A 12,330-nucleotide genomic window follows, 5' to 3' on the forward strand; every position below is an offset into this window, starting at 1 on the left:
TCCTCTTCAGTGACAAAAGGCGCCCTAGATCTGGGCTCCCCGGGGAGGGAGGTGGCTGGATCTAGTAGTTAGAATGCTGTCTCTCCCTGGTGCTGTGACAACCCCTCCCCCGCTGTGCACACAAATGGGCTTTATACGGCAAACAAAACCGCACCCCCACCCCAGGCTACACAGGCACGTGGACCTAAGCCTCACCAAGGGAAGGGGGTGGTGACAGGCACCAGGGAAAGACAGCCCGAAAGACAATTTCTCCTCGCCCCACTTCTCGATCTCCACAATCCAAACTTTAAACTTTGACTTCCCACTCCTCAACTACGCCTCGAGTCCCCAAATTCTGTCCTACCACCCAAGTCTGGATTCTTTCTGGTCCCAACTAGCTCAACTCCTCTTGAGTTTGGAAACAGGTTCTCCACCAGCTGTCTCACACCACCCGGGTATGTGCTCCTCAGGCGGCAAGCGGGAACACAGTGTCCTGGAGAGAGGTGTGAACCCCCCTTCCCTGCCCGAGAGTTCCAGGGGACACCCATCTCAGCGGCAGAGCAAACGGCAAAGGAAGAGCTCTCTCCAGCTGGGCTTCTGAGCCACGGCCAGGGCGCTGGGCTCCGCAGGGCCATCCTGCATGCCTAATCCGCTATTTAAGGAGCTGCTCGCTTGCAGCCCAGGCACCACCCCCCTCCTCACGTACACCGGTTCAGAGCCACCTTAAAAGCGGGAGGCAACTGTGAAGTTGCTGGCCAGTAAGTAGTGTAGAGACTACGGAGGGACATACAATACAGAGAGGACAGAGAGAGAGAGAGAGAGAGAGAGAGAGAGAGAGAGAGAGAGAGAGAGAGAGAGAGAGAGAGAGAGAGAGAGAGAGAGAGAGAGAGAGAGAGAGAGAGAGAGAGAGAGAGAGAGAGAGAGAGAGAGAGAGAGAGAGAGAGAGAGAGAGAGAGAGAGAGAGATCGATCCAATAGTTTGTTCTAACCTGAGGAAAATCAAATTCCTGAAAAGCCTGCAGAGAGAAGAAAAGAGCTTAACACCAGAAACTCCTCTCTCTCCTAGCTCCCAAATTCCTGGTCCCTTGTGCACCACTGTGGAGATAGTATGTTGTTCCTCGCTCTCCTGTTAAAGGTGACTTGGATCCTGGCTGCAGATGGGGGTAGGTAAACTGGGTCTGTGCTAATGTCCACGCCATGTGTACTTACGTGGGGGAGGAGGTGTAAAGGGACGCCTGGGGGCTGGGGAAAAGGCGGGAGGGGGGCTGTAAGGAGGAGATCCCTTCCATTCTCTGCCTTTCCCTCTCTAGCCCAGCTTGTGCTGCTATCGCTGTAGCAGGGGAGAGCTAGCTGGGGCCAGTGTATGAATGCTCACATGTGTGGAAACCCAGCCAGCTTCAGCTCTCTCTGAGCAGCTCCTTCCCTACCGCCCCAGTCCCAGGGAGTCCTGCCCTTTGTCCACGTTCTCTCCCTCTGCGCTGGCTACGGAGAGCAGGGGCGGGAAGGGAACAGCTCAGACCCTGAGTCCCACCTCATCAATGATAATCCCACTACCTGCCAAGGTGTAGCGAAACTAACCAACTGGTCCATTTCCCCGAAAGCAGCACAATGGTAGACTTAGTCCCTAGCCATTTACAGTGTATTCTAGGAGTGGGAGAGAGGCTATTGGGAACACTCCAGGAGCACCTCAGGGATTCCCTTCCCTCTGCTTTATCGTTGGTTTGGTGTTTGAGACAAGGTCTCCCACTCACTGCCGCTGAGTTAGACTCTGGCTCCTGCCTTCCAGCTGCAGCTGGGCCTGGCTTCTACACCCGCTTTGTGCTTCACAGGCCTCACTGCGCACCCAGCACATAGTAGGTTAGGGATTGTGGTCTGTTGGAGGAACTAAGCGGGAGAGGAGTGTCCTGAGAGCGAGCAAGAGGGCGGGAGGCAGATGGGACCAAGGGAACCAAACGAAAACGGAGTCAAAATCTCTTCTGTGAAGAAAAACAGAAAGAGGAAACATAGGTACGGATCGCCCAGAGCATTTAACAGGGAGGACAAGCATCTTCACAGTCTGGCACTCAGCTGTTGTGGTACCCTGCAGGCAGTCCTGAGTGGATGCCTCTAACCCCACTCTGGCCTTTTGTGGGTTTGTTTCTGGTTTTTCAAAACAGGGTTCAGTGTAGCCCTGGCTGTCCTGGAAGATCCACCTGCCTCTGTCTCCTGTGAGTGTGGGGACTGAAGGGGGACTAAAGGGGAAGGCCACCACGTCCTGCACTTGAGCTATTTTGCAGAGTCGTTTGAGCTGGGGAATGGGCCTGCTGGACAGACCAAGGATGAGAGCCAAAACATCTTACAAGTCTGAGCAGTTAAAGGAAGAACAGAGAAGCTGGGCATTGTACCACATGCTTTGTCCTAGCACTCAGGAGGCTGAGGCAGGACTGCCACAAGTTTTTGAGGTCAGCCTGAACCACATAGTCAACACTGGGCCAGTCTGGACCACACAGCAAAACCTTGTCTCAAACAAACAAAATAAATAAAGGAGTAATAAAGATGAAAAGGAATTTAGGATTTTTTTTCCCTAGATTTAAACAGTACAAGTCAATCTACAATTAGACTTCCTTTTCTCCTCAGAGCAGGTTAGCCCTGGGGGTAGTTAGATCCACAGACCCCCAGCATTCTGGCCAGAGATGGAGCTGCATGGGAGCTGGCATGTGACGGGGCTGGCAGCTCTGCTCCCTGCACACAATGCTGCACTTTCATCCTGTCCTTGCCAGCCTGGCTGCCTGTGCCCACCCACCACCCGCAACCTAGAACAGACCCTAGCCTGACTCCTGCCTTCCTTGAGCCATGTGGAAGTGTAGGAGCCGAGGTTCACGATGATGGGCAAGGTCCCTGTAGAGCTAGTAAGTGCAGAAAGGAAGAATCCAAATTGTTGTCGAAAGTTCTGTGCCTTCACCGTGCAATGGTGCATCAAGGCAACGGGCTTCTAGCCCCTCCCGTCGATCGGCACCGTCACAAGCTGAAGGTTTCCCGTCCTCTTTTGTTCGCTATCCTTCCGAGTCCTCCGCCCCCACACTCACCCTACCCCACCCCAATCTTCCAGGGGTTCCACGGACTTGGTTCCAGCTGGAGAAAAGTAAGGGTTGGGCCGCCTGCACACTTGGTCTCCAGGTTAATTTTAGTCTCCTGACTTTATCTCTTCGCATTGCTCCTCCCTCTTTACTCATTAACCAAGGGCACACAGCCTGCCTAGTTATTTTAAATAGGACCCCCGACCTTTCCACCAAGGTGTCCAGTTTCAGGACTTCACTTGGGAAGTGCTGGAGAGAGCGCGCGCGCGGAAAAGGAGGGGGGGCACTGGAGGGAGAGGAGAGCAGAGGCCAGGATACTGCTCCAGGCTGTGCTCGCTCACCGGCTTCAGCCCAGATCACTCTCTTACAGGTCACCACTGGACATATGAAGGTGAGAACGGACCTCCAGGCCGACTAGCACTCCTGTCACCCTGGGGAACCCCCCCACTTGACGCGAAGACTTGTCGTGGGGAGGAGAAAGAGCTTTTCTTGACCTTCACACACTAGCCCCCCCCGCTTCTGCATGACACCAGACCCATGTGGCCGCTAGACCTTGCTCTAATCATTAAATCCCACATCTGCTGATTCAGCAGAAAAGCCAATGAATCCTTCGTAAATCCGTGTGGAAATGGAGGAAACTGGGTGGCGAGAGGCGCAATGCGCCTCCCCCAGCAGTCCTGTCCCCAACCTGTCTCTGAAACTGGAAAACTGGACAGCCTGAGCTCTGGAGGAAGAGGCTGGCAGGATACTATGACTCTAGGGACAGTGGAACTCAATCCCTCTGAACTTCTGATTAGTGACCTATCTGGAGTCAAAGCAAGGGCCAGTGTGAGAGTGACAAGTGGATGACAGAAAGGATATCTGAACCCCAAGACTACTTGGTAGGGAGCCCCAGAGATACTTCATCTGTTTAGAGCCAGTTGTCCCCCTCTGACTCTACCTCAACAAGTACTCAGGCTTTCTCTGTATTTCCTCTTCCCCCTCATTCAGCTTCATTGTTTTCAAACTGCAGGTCAGTGAAAGCGACCACTCCCCCACTGACTAGGGTAGCTGGAGAATCACCCCTGCTTCTGGGGAGATGTGGTGCCACAGCCTAGAGTCTCCCACCTCGTTCAGTCCTACCCCACTGGGTGGCGAGAAGTGGGTTTCCACTTCCACTATACCCTGGCAGGGAGTACTGAAGGGGCTATGGGGCTGGACAAACGTCCATGTTAACTTACCCTCCGCCAGGCCCACATGGTCAGGATCACTGGCCAACCTCTTACCCTGAGTGTGGAGGCAACGCCCAGTCCCCCATCGACATTCAGACGGACAGTGTGATATTTGATCCCGATCTGCCTGCTGTGCAGCCCCATGGATATGAGCAGCCTGGTACTGAGCCTTTGGATCTACACAATAATGGCCATACAGGTAAAAGACTCTACTCCAAGTAACTGCAGGTTCTAGCTCAGACTTTACAGAGCCAAAGGGAACAGACTCCTCTAACTTGTAAAACCTCAGAATACTCCACTAATGAATGTGGACAAATGAAGTTCAGAGGCTGATGGTGGTACAGTTCTGCAATCCCAGCACGGGGGAGACAAAGGCAGAGGCAGGCGAATCTCTGAGTTTGAGGCCAGCCTCGTCTACACTGGTCTACAGAGAGAGTTCTAGGACAGGCTCCAAAGCAATACAGAAAAACCCTGGAAAAAGAGAGAGAGAGGAAGAGAGGGAGGAAAAGAGAGATTCAGTTCTTGCAGCTAAAGTTGGGTTGAATGTCTATGATGAAGTTCAATGTATAGATTAGTATCATCAGCAGAGAGGCCTCTTTGCTAGAAGCCACAGCCTGAGAGAAGCCAGGCAATTCTGGGAGGGAGAGGGAAGAGGAAAGCCAGTGTCCCAGGTAGTGGCAAGTTGGGGTGGGAACGGCCCACATGCCGCCTCTTCCAATCCTACCTTGTTCCTTCCTCACAGTGCAGCTCTCCCTGCCCCATACCCTGCACCTGGGTGGGCTGCCCCGAAAATACACAGCAGCCCAGCTCCACCTGCACTGGGGTCAGAAAGGATCCCAAGAGGGCTCCGAGCACCAGATCAACAGCGAAGCCACTGCTGCAGAGGTACCGGCCAGGGCAGAGGATGCCAAGGGTGTAGTTAAGTTGATCTTGTAGAAAGGATGGACCTGTACCCTTGAAAAGTCGTACTGAAGGGACAAGGCCAAGCTTTGGGGGCAGACACTTAGATTGTGGAACTGAGGGGGTGACAAAGGTCTAAGCCCTGGAAAGAAGACACATGAAGTAACCCGGTTCCTTCCCCTTGCCTCAGCTCCACGTGGTCCATTATGACTCGTCCTACGGCAGCCTGAGTGAGGCCGCTCAGAAGCCTCTAGGTCTGGCTGTCCTAGGCATCTTAATCGAGGTCAGTAAGCTCTCCTCCTCAGGTCTCTCTCTCTCCACCTCCTATTGACATCCCCAAGCCTGCTCTGTTGCCAGCCTCTCTGCGACATTTACCCCCATGCACTCTCACTCCAAACACGGGCTTCTACCATACACTTCCTTCACAGGTGGGCGAGGCTGAGAATCCAGCTTATGATCACATTCTGAGTCATCTGCATGAAATAAGACATAAAGGTGAGCCCTAAAAGCCTACAGTAAGAATTCAACTGCAGCCTGGAGGTGGCACACGCCTGAAATCCCAGCACTTGGGAGGCAGAGGCAGGCGGATCTCTGTGAGTTCCAGGCCAGCCAGGACTGCTGTAACACAGAGAAACCTTGTCTAAAGAGTTCAACTGCAGAGAAACTTTCACAACCTAAGAGGCTTGGGGAGGAGGCAGAGTTGGCAGTGCATTCTGCCTAGAGGAGTCGTGTCCAGGAAGGTCGATGCTTGCTGTTCTCCCTAGATCAGAGGACCTCAGTGCCTCCCTTCAGTGTGAGAGGGCTGTTCCCCCAACGGCTGGACCAGTACTTCCGTTACAATGGATCACTCACAACTCCCCCCTGCTACCAGAGTGTACTCTGGACAGTCTTCAACAGGAAGGCCCAGATTTCAATGGGACAGGTGAGTGGTGGACAAAGAACTGCTTTAACAGCAGACCCTTGCCCAGGCTCCAGAGTGACGTCTACACCCTGCTCCTCAGTTAGAAAAGCTCCAGGAGACGCTGTTCTCTACAGAGGAGGAGCCACCTGAGCCCCTTGTACAAAACTACAGAGTCCCCCAGCCTCTCAACCAGCGGGCCATCTATGCTTCTTTCATCCAAGGTGATGTGCAGGGCTGGGAAGAGATGGGAGACTGAGGAACTCAGAGGCATGAAATAGTCAAGCCCTGGCATGAAAAGGACAAGGGAGGAGGCCCACACACAGGACTGGGAGCCACTCCTAGTCAGGATGCCAGGTCACCTTCCAGGTGTGGAAGCAAGAACTTCCAAATGGGAAGATGTTCTGAAACTCCCCTAACCCAAGTGTTCTTCCTCCACAGTGGGAACCCTGTATACCACAGGTAAGACAGCCCCATATGGAAATGTGAGGGGGTGTGGGTCCCAGCAAAAATGGGAAGGCTCAGTACCTGTTAGACTGTGCTAATAACTTTACTGGACTGACATCTTTGTCTCCCCTAGGAGAGATGCTGGGTCTAGGTGTGGGAATCCTGGCTGGATGTCTCTGCCTTCTGCTGGCTGGCTATTTCATTGCTCGAAAAATTAGGTGAGATCCTACTTTCTATCCCTACAGTAGTTTATTTTCTATTAACAAGTATTCTCAGAGGCTGGGCAGTGGTGGTGCCCATCTTTAATCCCAGCATTTGGGAGGCAGAGGCAGAGGCAGAGGCAGTGGCAGAGGCAGAGGCAGAGGCAGGAGGATATCTGACTTTAAAGTCAGCTTGGTCTACAGAGTGAGTTCTAGGAAAGCCAAAGTTACACAGAGAAACTCTGTTTGAAAAAAACAAACAAACAAACAGAAAAATGCATTCTCAACCTGGCATGGTGGTACATACCTTTAATCCTAACATGTGGGAGGCAGAAGCAGGAAGATGTCTGTGAGTTCAAGGCCAGCCTGGTCTACATAGTGAGTTCCTAGACAGCCAGAGCTGGGGCTATAGCTCAGTTTGTGAAGTGCTTGCCTAGCATGCACAAAACCTTAGTTTTGATCCCTAGCGCCACATTAAACCTGACATGCTGGCATACACCTGTAATCCCAATACTCAGGAGGTGGAGAAAATTTAAGTCTTCACTTAGGACACTATAGTCACTCCCATGAACCATTGCTTCCCTTCCAGGAAGAAGAGGCTAGGAAACAGGAAGAGTGTGGTCTTCACTTCAGCACGGGCTACCACAGAGGCTTAAACTCTGTCTCAAGAAGACATGGATGCCTTCCCTCACACCTGCTACGGGGTCTCTTGAAGGGGTGCAGGGACTAGACTACCAGTAGCAGGCAGAGATATGTCCTTCTAGACACCATCTCCCCTCTCATACACCAGAGAAGCAAGGACCCAGTTTAAGGATGAGTGGAGTCTTTGGCCTTTCAAATCATGCAGGTCAGGAGGCCCCTGCTTTAATGTTTAGCTGTGAAGAAGCTGAGGACATGCCCTGAAACCCCTCACCTTCTCTGCCTTCCCTAGGTACACCTAGATACATGTTGTGATATTTTTCCTCTAGGAAAAAGAGCTGCTGCTGGAATTTTAGTCTTTTTTTTTTTTTTTTTTTTTTTTGCTCAATATATGTTTGAAAATTCGAGTTTCTGACCTTAATTCTGGCCTGTCTTTTGAGCTTTCAAGGATGGGAGAGTTCTACTGTCCTCTGAGTGGTAGAGACAGACACAGAGAAAAAGAAAACTGGGTGATTAAAACCTTGTATCCTATTTCTGGACAAGGAGGAATCTACTTCTGAGAAAAGTTAACTCAGTTTCCTCAAGCTAAACCACCAACCAAGCTTCCATCCTTACACCAAAGCTATCAATGGTGAACATTGGTTGCCAGGCTAGGTAGGAGGAGGGACCAGAGCCACAAGGGGCTAGAAATCTCAATCCATTATCCCCTCTCTTAAAAGCCAAGTTCCCCCACAATTATAAAGTCCTTTTTATTAGTCAAAATCACAATCACCTTGATTAAAAGGATGGGACATCCCAACCTCAGCAGAAAAATGATACAGTAATAGAAAACCTCCCCAGCCCTCCCACACCCCAATTAAAAACTAGAAAATGTCTGTCCTCTTGGCCTGCAACGCCATGGTAGTCTGACTCCTCCAGGGACACTGCCATGGAGTGGGCCAACCCCCACAACGCCCTCCACTGCACCCTGGGGAGAGGAGGTGCCGGTGGTCACGGACGTTAAAACTAAGTTCCAGTGGCACCAGTTCCCACACGTGCACTTCCTTCCTTTTCCCCAGGGCCTGGGACCAAGGGGAAAAAGGATAGAAATGAGCCGTGATCCGCAGTTTCAGGAGCAAAAATACAGCCCAAGGAGGTTAGGAGGCTCCCAATATACCTCCTCCCTCCCCCCACTTAAAAAAAAAGGCATTTCTGGGGTCTTTATCATACCAAAAATGGTTCCTTTCAGACCTGAGAAAAAGACCATGATGTCCAGTCTGGGCAGGAGACACTGGAAAACTGAACTCATCTACCCTTGAGCCTCCAGTAACGTCATCACCAGGGCCATGGCTAACCTAGGTCCCTTTTCTTGGCAACCTGCACTGTCCAGAACTGGAGATGGAGAAACACAGGACGAGGAGATCGGGAGGGCACCCCAGGCCCGGGGTTCCCCCCCGTGTTCCCTCAGTCCTCGGGTGGGATGCGCAGGGCAGAGTACACCATCACCCGACTGTCCTCCTGCCGTCGGCCTGCAGAGGGGAAGCGGGGTGAGTCATGGGCAGGGCGAGACCAGAGCACTGACACACGGGGAGACCTGGACAAGGGGCTCCCCAGTGGTGGGGAGAAACGCAGATTCAAACCCACCAGTCCCTGTTGGGTTGCACCCAGGCTGCTCCTGATAAAGCTTAGAGACTACAGGTCACAAATGGACAACGCCACACCCGGAAGGTAGCGGGACACATCAGCGAGGAGACGGAGGAGGTGGGCAATGGACCCGGGCTGGGGCTGGGTTCAGTCATGGGCAGTGGACAGGCAGATGGGATCTGTCGGGCGAGCAGTCCAGGTAGTCAGTCCTTACACGAAAGGCTGCGCTGGATACTTCGGAGGGAGCCTCCGGCCGTGATGAATGCCCAAAGCCCCATGGACACAGTGACTGCATAGATGGGGAGCAGGCTGGCCTCATACCAGGGGTTCAGGAATGTCTGAGAATGAGGACGGAAAAGAGGTTAGATTCTTCCCCACCTAACCCCAACATTCACTTCGTACTTCTGAGCGAACCTCCGCCAGACATCCTATTCAGACTCTGATGCTTCCCTTGGAAGCACCAACAGCCTGTAGCTAAGGGAACTTCTGACTTTAGATTCCCTCAAAGGCTTCAGCTCCTCCTATTCACCTCAGGCCTTCCGAATCTGTGTGACCAAGCAAAGTGAGACTCCTCCCTATAGCAAGTGGTCTAACTAAGGCTGAGGTGACAGCCTCAGAGACTCACCTCTCTGCCTCCACCCAAGGTAAGTTAAGTGGGAACACACACCCCAGCCCACTCACCATGAAATGCTTTCTCCCTGACTCAGGCCCCTATCTCCAACTCACCAGTCCTGATGTCAGTAGGTGACTCCCAACTACCAGGCCCAAAGCCCAGTACCGTCTCCTCTCACAGGCATCAAAGAACACAACTCCCCAAAAGGTATGGAGCAGGATAATGGCTGCGGTCAGAAAGGCTGCAGGGAGGGAGATGGGGAGGAGATGCATCCCTGACCTCCTTCCAGCCTCCTGAGATGCTGAGCCAGAGGAGTCTCCCAGGGAAGGGCAATAAGTCAGATGGGGGTCAGGGATGGAAAGGGCATAAAGGCCAGACTAGAAGCAAGCCTTACCTGAAGTCAGGAAGTAATAGGGCGAGTCTCCATGGATCCCAACCACACCTGGCCCAAGTGCATCGGCCAAAATATTGATAACAGAGAAGACACCACTGATGATACCGAAGGACAGACCAGAAACTGGGGGGGGAGGCTTTCATCAACGTCCAAGATCACCACAGCACCATGACCAGTACCTCTTCCCCACACCCAGCGAAAATTCTACCATACCTACTCTCCCTCCAGACCGCCTCTCCTCGGATGTCAAGTATGAAGAAAAATACTTAGCACATGTGGATGTTTAGATTACCCTGAAAGGGAGGAGGGGGTGTCCAACTCCCTCCTCCGGCCCCTCTCCCTTGGCTCACCATAGGCCATCTGTCGGATGGAGATGGGTGATCTTCCGTCCTCACTCAGTGATGCTAAACCCTCATCTGCCTTCCTGGGATAAAAGAGAGGAAATAGTAGGGAGGGCAGAGATGTTCCTTTACCTTTAATGACCCTTATTCCAACCACCATCCAAGGGCTGGCCCACTTCCCACAAGGCACACCACTGTCCCCTCCCCCTTCCAGACCACCCTTTGTCCTTACTTAAGGAGCTTGTAGTAGGCAAATCGGAACACTTCCTGTAGAAGGACAGAAACAGCAGCACCAAAAATCAGGAGACCATACTGGAGCCGGGCATCTGATCGATCTGTCACATGGACCAAGATGAACCAGACCACAGAGGCCAAGAGCAGGGAGACCAGCCAGAAAAAGGCTCTGAGAAAACACAACGACAATGAGAGAGGCAAGGATAGGGGCAGCCAGAAAAATCAAGGAGAGCACCAGCCAAGGCTGCAGCATGAAAAGTGGAAGTTAGACTTCCGGATGGTCAGGAAGACAGGGACCACATAGGATAAGTGTCTTCACCAACAGACTCATCTGTAGGAATCTGCAAGCTGCAGAAGGGGAAGAAACCTGGTTAGAGTCTTCAGTGAGGTGAGAGTCAAAGTGTGCGGGCACGGACGGACGGGCTGGCCGAGGTCAGCACAGCCCCTCGCTGGTCTCGGCCTGGGGCCTTCTCTGACGTTGCCGGGAGGACTACGGGAGTAATCTGTGAAATCCCTGGAAGGCGGAAGCCGACTGCGGAAAACCGCCTAGACCAAGATTTGACCCTGTCCAACCTTTTCCTACTTCTGTTCCCCAACTCAGGCTCCCAAGCTCACCCCAGTTCCTCCAGTCCTTTCCGCATCATTTTCTCTACGATTGGACCCGTCTCCACCATTCGCTACTCACCCCGCGACCAGGATGATAACCCGAAGCGGGTCTCCTGCCACAGTGATCAGGAAAAGCGCGAAGGCTGGGCCGAACGCGACGAAGGTGCATCCGAAAAACACAGCAGCCCCCATGACTGGGCAGCTGGGGGCGGGAGGGAGCCCCGGCCAAGGGAGGCGAACGGGAGCAGCGCACCGGGGGGGTGTCTGCGTGGGGCGGCGACGCAACCCCAGGAGGGGCGCGGTGCAATGTCACCCCCGGACCCCGGGGAAGGGGAAGGGGGGCACCAAAACCCCGGACGAAGGTCCGCCCGACCTCGTCTACGGAAGCCGAAGAGGGAACAACCCCCGGTCGCTGCCCCATGGCCACCTCCCATCTAATCCCCACCCCCGGAAGGCCAATGAATACTTGATGGAGCGGAACTGCAGGGGCGGGGTCACGGCAGCACGGCCTTCTGGGAGTTGTAGTCTCAGTCCTCCAAGCCCTCCACTTGGTGCTGGGCGTGGCTCCAGAAGAGTGGGTCGGGACTGGGCCCAATCATGGCAAGGATTCCTGGGTTGGCTTGTGCCTTGGCTACGGTTTCTATTCATTACTGTGGAAGGGTGATAACAACCCTACTTGTTGCTAGAAGAGATATGGCGGGCAAAGATCCGTTTTGAAGAGCCCAGGATAGGGATTGTAGGAGGACAGGGACTGGCATTGTTCTTACTTGAATTAAAGGAAATGACCCTGAAAAGCACCCTAAGGGATCAAGATTGGGCTTAAAAATTGGAGCTCCTGCCGGGCTTTGGTGGCGCACACCTTTAATCCTAGGACTCGGGAGTCAGAGGCAGGCGGATCTCTGCGAGTTCCAGGCCAGCCTGGTTTACGGAGCAAGTTCCAGGACAGCCTCCAAAACAATACAGAGAAACCCTGTCTCAAAAAAAACAAAAACAACAACAACAACAAACTGGAGCTCCTATTATAGAGCTATAGTCCTGATAGACAGGTAGACCAATGGAATCGAATTGAAAACCCTGAGATTAATCCACAAACCTATGAACACCTGATTTTCGACAAAGAAGCAAAATTATACAATGGAAAAAAGATAGCATCTTCAACAAATGGTGCTGGCATAACTGGATATTGGCAT

The 12,330-nt window shown here is 52.8% G+C and overlaps 2 protein-coding genes across 4 annotated transcripts; one reads left to right on the forward strand and one right to left on the reverse strand.

The window, feature by feature from the left end:
* The first annotated feature begins 235 nt into the window (after positions 1-235).
* Positions 236-7,860, forward strand: Ca14 (carbonic anhydrase 14). Of its 3 annotated transcripts, none has more exons than XM_040752213.1 (12): positions 236-434; positions 1,045-1,141; positions 3,405-3,425; positions 4,265-4,444; positions 4,988-5,130; positions 5,336-5,428; positions 5,574-5,640; positions 5,910-6,067; positions 6,147-6,267; positions 6,485-6,505; positions 6,624-6,708; positions 7,280-7,860. In XM_040752213.1, exons 2-12 carry the CDS (start codon positions 1,087-1,089, stop codon positions 7,344-7,346), a joined length of 1,011 nt encoding a protein of 336 aa, XP_040608147.1. In that variant the 5' UTR covers positions 236-434; positions 1,045-1,086; the 3' UTR covers positions 7,347-7,860. The 3 variants fall into 3 exon arrangements, with proteins under 3 accessions (XP_040608147.1, XP_012979215.1, XP_005084311.1); XM_013123761.3 differs by lacking the exon at positions 236-434 and adding an exon at positions 454-737; XM_005084254.4 differs by lacking the exon at positions 236-434 and having other exon boundaries at positions 896-1,141.
* A 204-nt stretch (positions 7,861-8,064) lies between these two features.
* Positions 8,065-11,544, reverse strand: Aph1a (aph-1 homolog A, gamma-secretase subunit). Its single transcript, XM_005084256.4, has 7 exons — positions 11,220-11,544; positions 10,533-10,703; positions 10,310-10,383; positions 9,960-10,082; positions 9,679-9,806; positions 9,167-9,290; positions 8,065-8,837 (listed from the first exon to the last, which is right to left on the reverse strand). The coding sequence occupies exons 1-7, from the start codon at positions 11,330-11,332 to the stop codon at positions 8,773-8,775; spliced, it is 798 nt and encodes a 265-aa protein (XP_005084313.1). The 5' UTR covers positions 11,333-11,544; the 3' UTR covers positions 8,065-8,772.
* Positions 11,545-12,330: the final 786 nt, after the last annotated feature.

The sequence above is a fragment of the Mesocricetus auratus genome, unplaced genomic scaffold, assembly GCF_017639785.1.
Source record: "Mesocricetus auratus isolate SY011 unplaced genomic scaffold, BCM_Maur_2.0 Super-Scaffold_100009, whole genome shotgun sequence".
In the NCBI taxonomy this organism is placed as follows: domain Eukaryota; kingdom Metazoa; phylum Chordata; class Mammalia; order Rodentia; family Cricetidae; genus Mesocricetus; species Mesocricetus auratus.